This window comes from Melospiza georgiana, chromosome 9 (genome assembly GCF_028018845.1).
Source record: "Melospiza georgiana isolate bMelGeo1 chromosome 9, bMelGeo1.pri, whole genome shotgun sequence".
NCBI lineage: Eukaryota > Metazoa > Chordata > Aves > Passeriformes > Passerellidae > Melospiza > Melospiza georgiana.
The window spans coordinates 22,992,194-22,999,139 of record NC_080438.1 but is presented as its reverse complement, the minus strand read 5'-3'; the positions used below and the strand labels follow the sequence as shown (position 1 = coordinate 22,999,139).

General features: G+C 60.7%; 1 protein-coding gene across 1 annotated transcript; it reads right to left on the bottom strand.

The window, feature by feature from the left end:
- Positions 1-792: 792 nt before the first annotated feature.
- On the bottom strand, positions 793-4,795 carry TSPAN1 (tetraspanin 1). Its single transcript, XM_058030487.1, has 8 exons — positions 4,761-4,795; positions 4,580-4,644; positions 3,376-3,582; positions 2,911-2,985; positions 2,117-2,215; positions 1,625-1,762; positions 1,076-1,159; positions 793-846 (listed from the first exon to the last, which is right to left on the bottom strand). The coding sequence occupies exons 2-8, from the start codon at positions 4,634-4,636 to the stop codon at positions 793-795; spliced, it is 714 nt and encodes a 237-aa protein (XP_057886470.1). The 5' UTR covers positions 4,637-4,644; positions 4,761-4,795.
- Positions 4,796-6,946: the final 2,151 nt, after the last annotated feature.

Below are 6,946 nucleotides of genomic sequence, written 5' to 3'. Positions count from 1 at the left end.
AGCCAAGCTGCTGCTCAGTGCCTGGCTGGGTGCTGTGAGCAAGCAGTGGCTGTTGCAGAGGGCAGGGGCTGTAAGGTTGGTGTCCTCCCCGCACCCTGTCTGTTGTGCAAACACAAGGCTGCTCTGTTTCCAAGCACCTGAACCTGGGGAGCCACAGGCAAGGAGGGCAGGGAGGCTGTGGGCAGGGCTGTGCTGCCTGCAAGGACAGGGAAGGGAATGGAGAGGGAGGTGAGGCAGCCCTCACCCCTGCACCCCCAACCCAGCAGAGGGTCTTTAATAAAGGCAGCACCAAGATCAACTCCAGAAAACAATTTGTATCCAAGATGAAAAATTTATTTGCATTTCTTTACAGCAGGGAGAGGGGCTCAGGCACAAAATGGCACAGGGAACAGGGCAGCCTCAGCCCCTGCAGAGCCAGGGACCACCAGGGCTGTCTCCATGCCAGGGAAGGGCATCACTGTGCCATTGCCAGATCAGCAGCCCTGAACAGCCCCTGTGCTGCTTTACTTCCTGCAGGCATCAGCCAAACAGACCAAGCAGCTTCTCCCAACACCCACCCCCCCCAATCAAAAAACACCCCAAATCTCTATGTACAGGCTCTGTATGCTATATCAGTACAAAAATATACACAAACTCTACAGATCCCAGCTCAGTAGATCAAAATACAGCTACAAATCACAGTGCACAGGAGAGCATCAGACCCGGGGAGGGATGGGGTCCCCCTGAGAGCATGGCACATCACAGGTGCACCCCAGCATGGGGGGTGACAGCTCATCCTCCTGCCTCAGGGGGTCACTTCTCATCCAGCCGGCAGTACAGGTACATGGAGACAGCCATGGCTGCAATCTGGGGGTGGCAAGGTGTAAATCAGCCCCCTTAGATGTGCAGCCTCCCTCCCCTTCCCAGCAGGGCTTTGGGGCACAGCCTCCCATGCCCAGGGCACCAGGGGAGGGCTGGACGTGCCCAGGGAAGAAGGCTCAGTATCTGGAGCTGCACCAGCCCCCGGGCCCCCCAGGCTGGCCCAGCCCCTCCTCCAGGCACGAGGAGAGCAGCAGAGCAGGGCTCAGGCACTCACCTCCAAGGCAGCGATGCCGGCTGCCACGCCGCCCGCCACCCCTGCGTTGGTCCTGATTTCTTCCAGGATCTGCTTGAAACAGCCCTGCACGGGGCAACCACACGGGTGAGGATGGCAAGAGTGGTGATAGCCCAACTGCCAGGGCACAGCATCCCCCAGGAAGGGAGGGACTGCTTCTCCAACCCAGAGCAAACTGCCATGGGGAAGGTCTGAGGCTACAGGGGCAACTCGGCCACTTCTCAGACCAAATATTGGGTGGGGAGCAAGGAAAGGAAGGGAAGAAGCAGGAAAATCACCCAAAAAGGCAGAGTGGTGCCTGGGTTCATGCCAGCATCAAGAATGCCACCCTATTCCCTTTAGGACCAGAACAACATAACAGCTTTACTTGTTTCTAGCAGGGACAAGCCAAGGCCAGCACAGCTTCCCCCCAGAACTGAAAGCCTGTGGAACCACCATGCGCAGAGCTGGGCCTGGAGCTACAGGACAGGTCTCCCTCCCCATGCCCCAGCACACCCCCCAAGCCAGGCTCTGCCAGCAGTACACCCATACCTGGACAGCCATTTCTGCAGCCATGGTGCTGTTGCAGGGTTCCTGCATGTCACAGCACTGCCTGGGGTAGCCGTGGTGCATATCAAAATAGTAGGAGTTGTTGAAGTCTGTGTAGTTATTCAGGCCACAGCAGTGAACCTAAGAGGGACAGAGAGGAAGGGATGGGAAGAGCATCCTTCAGGTCTCCCTCCATGCTCTGACACCATCTGGACCCCACTGGCTCATGGAGGGGTCACCCAGCTCCACCCTGCTCAGTATCACCCTGGCAGCAGGGTTTTGCCCCACACACCATCACACACAGCTCCCACCCCACCAGCCCCAAGCAGGCAGCTCCCAGGAGCCTGGGGAATCGAGGAGGTGGTGACAGCTCAGCACATCCAGGACTGTGATGTGTCCCCACTTCCCTCTCACTGCCCCACCCAGACGTGCACCACCTGAACCCAAGTTGGGAGGATCCTAGCCCTCAGGTGAGACCCACAGGGCTCAGCACACCTCTGTCATGGTGATATTCCAGATCTGTGTGAATGCCTCATCCGCCCCATACTTCTCCTTCAGCAGTGGGGTCACCAGCCCTGTCAGTAACGTCTCTGCCTGGAAGAAAGGGCAGGAAAACACCATCAGAGAAGGTCCTGGGGAGCACCACAGGGCTGAGCACCCCCATACTGGTCTCAGCCTATGGAGAGGAGACCAAAAAGACCCAGCATGGCCAGCAGTCACACCCCGGCCGTTTGACCCACAGAGAGTTTTCCTCCTCCCCACCAAGCAGAGCTTTATGGCACAAGGTCATTTATGCCCTGAGTCATCTGATAAGCAGTGTTAAGTGAGGGAGCCAGGAATGAGTTTGCCCTGTGGCTGACTTCTCCAGTGCCTAATGAGGCAGTCACCTTTCTCCCCAGGTGGTTTCTCAGGTGCCTAATAATGGGGTGAGTTTGCTCAGCATGAGGCAATAGGAACTTCCTCCTCCAGTGGCTCCTACCCTCAGAGGCGGGGAGGTGTCAGGCCTGAGCTGGTTCAGGACCGAGGGGCTTGACAGAAAGTGGGCAAAACTTGTCCTAAAAATATGGGGGTTATGGTAGGACAGGAACCCTGCTGCCACCACCCTCAGGGCCCTCCACCCTGCCCACATAGCTGGTGGCAGCAGTGACCAACATCCCTTCCTGCTGCAGCACTGACCACCCTGAGCAGCCACACCCATGGGCAGCACGGCCAGCCCATGGCTCCTGTTTTCCCAAGGGGCAGGACACGTCCCAGATCAGCCCAACCCAAGACTCAGGGATTGCACTCACAAGACCTGTGAAGACCAGAGCCACCACGGCAGCAGCAACTTCAGCAATGAAGATGATCAGCACCACTGAGAAGAACTAGGACACAGCAAGGGGAGGGAGGTCAAACCACAGCCAGAATCCTCAGGAGCCCCTGGAACCCACCTGCCTCCCCAGGGCTCCAGCCCTCCTGCCCCACTGCCCTCAGCTCTGCTCCTGGGCAGGAGCAGCACAACCCTGGGTCCTCCAGCCCTCCACCTGCAAGGGGCTGGGCTCTCTGGACACTCTCCAAGAGAGGGACCTCAACTCAGCACACCCTCCTGCCTCCTCTCACCCTTTCTGGGGCAGACTGAGTCCAGCACCGCCTTTCCAAGGGCCACCCAGACTGCCACCACATGGAAACATCCCCAGAGAAATCTGCCCATCAGGCCTCCCCCACCACAGACCCAGCTCAGATGAGGTTGATAAGGAGGTCAGCCAGGTCCATACCATCATCAGGAGACATTTGCTCTCCTTCTGGGCACCGTAGCACCCGAGGAAGCCGATGACCAGCAGGATGGCACCAATGACAATGAGGAGATAGGCCACATTCACAACCTGCAGGATGCTGGAGGACAGCGTCCCAAATATTTTCAGGAATGACTCTCCGTCCACTTTGACCCAGATGCCAACTCCCAGGAGGGTCCCACCACTGAGCTGGGAGGAGAAAGGCAATGTCAGCTTCCAGGTAGGCACGAGATTTGATACCTGGGCAAAGCCCTGGCACAGGTGTTTCTCCCCTTGGCAGTTTTTCACCACACCAAAGCAAGACTCTGTGGCACTGCAGGCAGCTCAGGGCACTGCCAGACGGGTCAGCACCCTGAAACACCACCAGCACCTCCCCTGGGCAGTGTCACAGCTGAGGGGTTTCAGTGCCAGCAGTGGAACAGCCAAGCCAGCAGTGCCACCACGATGCCACAGGGCCAGCTCAGGCTCTGGCCACCATCCCACTGCCACGAGCTCCTCCATGCAGGGCGGCTGCCTGCCCAGCCAGGGGAGAAGCTGAGCAGCCCCTGACCCCAGTCAGTCGTGCACTCCTGGGCAAGGTCAGCTCTGGGCTGCCTGCAGCCTGTGCCAGCCCTCCCCTCTGCCCCCTCGACCTTCCCCACCACACTCAAATCCTGGCAGGGGCTTTACAGAGGGGGTGTTTCAGCAGAGCGAGCCGGGAGGTTCTACACCCCCTCTTTGCCAAGGCTGTGTCCTACCACAGCCCCTTCCAGGCGGCTCCTGCAGGGCCAGGGCAGCTCCTGCCGGCTCCGCTCCCTTTGCCCCGGTGGGAGCAGAGCCTTCAGTGCTTCGAATTCCCGACATCCAGGGATCCCAAAGCCACAGCCACACACGGGTCTGCTCCCGTACAGAGGCAGAACCCCTAGGCAGGGATGCAGCAAACCCACTGCTCTGGGGCATCAGCACCTTGCCGAGCTTCACACAGCGAGGGACGGGGGCAGCTGATGCAACAGCCGCTGTCCCCGGAGCACGGCACAGCCCGCTGGGCTCGGCAGCCCCCACCTGCCCCCACTCTGCACCCCATGGCCCGCAGAAAGGAGTCCGGAGGGGCAGGGGAGCACAGCCAGACCCAGACCCACCCACACCCAGCTCCGGGGGCTCCCCAGGACCCCTCCCGCAGACCCCAGCCCCCTTACGGCGCACTTACGAAGATGGCCAGGTTGAAGAGGATCATCATGACCTTGATAAAGGTGAAGCACCCCATCTTTGCACCTACGGAGAGCAGAGAGGTTACCGGGGGAGCCCCCGCCCAGCGCAGCCGCTGCTCCCCAGAGCCCAGCGCCCCTCCAGGGGCTCCCCACGGGCGGGGAGGGACGGACACAGCTTACCTGAGGGGAGAGCAGATCCCAGCGTCCGTCCCGTCCCGTCCTGCCCAGCCCGCTGTGCCTCCCCCGCCCCGCCGGTGCCGCCTTTTAACGGGGCGCGCCCGGGGCCGCCCCCGCCGCCCGCGCCCCCCGCCCCGCCGGGGCCACCCGGGGCCGCCGCACCGGAGCCCTGCTGCCCTCTGCCGCCTCCCCGGGACACTCCGGCTCCCCGCGGGGTCCCCGCTGCCGTGGGGACACTGCCAGGGCACAGCGGGGCCGGCTCCACCCGGCGGGGTCTGAGCCCTGCCTGTCCCCGCAGCCGTGCGGGATCACCGCGCCGCGTCCCGGGCACCGTCCTTGGGGCACCGTGCCCGGGGACCCCCGGCTGGGGCACCCCTGCACTCACGGGGTCACACCCCGGCCTCTCTCTGCTGGGACACCCCATCCCCGCAGGCCGATTCTGCGGGTGACCTGCTGCTCCCCCTCCTCAGCACCGCAGGGGTCTCTGCAACCCCCAAATTTCCAATATCCTGGGCCAAAGGAGAAGCCGGCAAATGGGGAACGGCCCCACGAGTGCTTGGCAAAGGAGAACCCAAAGCTGCACGGGCCGTCCCCGACGCTGCACAGCCAGGTGGAGTTTTGCTGGCGGGGACGCAACAGGGTGAGGCGGGAGAGGACAGTGACACAGTGACAGCCATGACAGATGCCAGCACTGGAGCAGTCAGCGGAGACCTGCCATTGCCTAAGGGCTGCCAAAAGTGATTTTGTTTGGAAAGATGCTTTGAAAAAGGGCTGGTTTCCCACAGAGGGGGACTGCAAGGGTCACACAGCCCAGAGGGGGATGCTGCCTCGCCAGGCCTGGCCCTGGCAGTGCTCCCTGACCGTCCAAGGGCTCCTCTGGGGCAGGAGCTGGTGCTGGTCCCCTCACCAGAACCCACAGCGTGTCCCTTCACCTTGTCATCAAACCACAGAGCGATGCAGGAGGCAGGGGAGACCTCATCCTGCAGGAAACCAGGCTCTGTGTGCTCAGCACGCTCCACCCCACACCCAGCTCCCCCAAAACCCCAGAGCACATTCCCTGCCTGGCTGTAATGATACATTTCAGCAGGATGAAGTCAGCCCCATTGGCTCCAGCCAAACCACAGTGGTATTTGGGGGAAGCCTCTAACCCTGCCAGGCACCCTGGGCATGAGCACAGCCCCTGCTGCAGCTGGGGGCTGTGGCCTTCGCCCCCTCACTGCCTGTAGCCTCAGCCCTTTCTGCCAGGAAGCTGCTCAGAGTTGGGACCAAACCTTCATTCCTCTCCCAAAAGGGGGACAGCTGCTCCTAAACCCCCTCTCATATCTCCCAAAAGTTGCCCCATCCCAGCCTGGCCCTCTTTGCTGCACACAATCCCCCATCCCAAAAATAAGTTTTGGCAAATACATGAATATTTGCTGTTCTTCCCAGTAATTGCCAGCCACAGGGGAAAAAAGAGGACAAGCCATGGACTGCTCCCCTCACCTTCTCCAGCGCCTGGTGCCACAGCCTGGGGTTCAGCTGCTCCCCAGCATCCCCCCCTGAGCCCCATTAGGGAGCCAGGGCTGGATTTTCTGGTTCTCTGGGAAGGCCCAACCTGACCACAGAAGGACGAGTCCAGTGACATTCCCATGTCCCTGCTGCCCAGCAAGGCCACGCTGTCTCCCTGCTGTCCCCATCCTCTCCCACAGGCCAGCTGGATCCTCAGCATCCCCTCCCTGGAGCCTGGGATGCCTCTCACCAGGGCAGGGGCAGCAAAGCTCCCCCAAGCAGCTTCCCTGGGACACAGAGCAGGGAAGTGGCCTCAGTTTCCCTCCTGGTAAAGCGCTGGGTGAGATGCCCCAGGCATCACCAGCCATGGAGACCAGCCAGGTCAGTGACTGACAGCATTTTGGGATATCCCCAGCCAGGTGAGTCCCTTGCAAAGGGCTTTCCCATGTCTGTTTTGGGCTGGCAGCATCTACCCAGCTGTCTGTCCAGCACCCAGACACCAGGACAGTCAGGATGGACAGACACACGGCAACGTGCCAGCGATGAACCCGACTTTGGGCTTGCAGATGGAAGTTACTGAATGTTGCAGATTTGTGCTGAATTCATCACTTCCCACCTCCTGATGCAGAGAAATAAACATCTGCATCAGCCAAAAGTTTCTGATGTCTTGAAATATTTCAGTTCGCAGCCTCGAAAGGAGT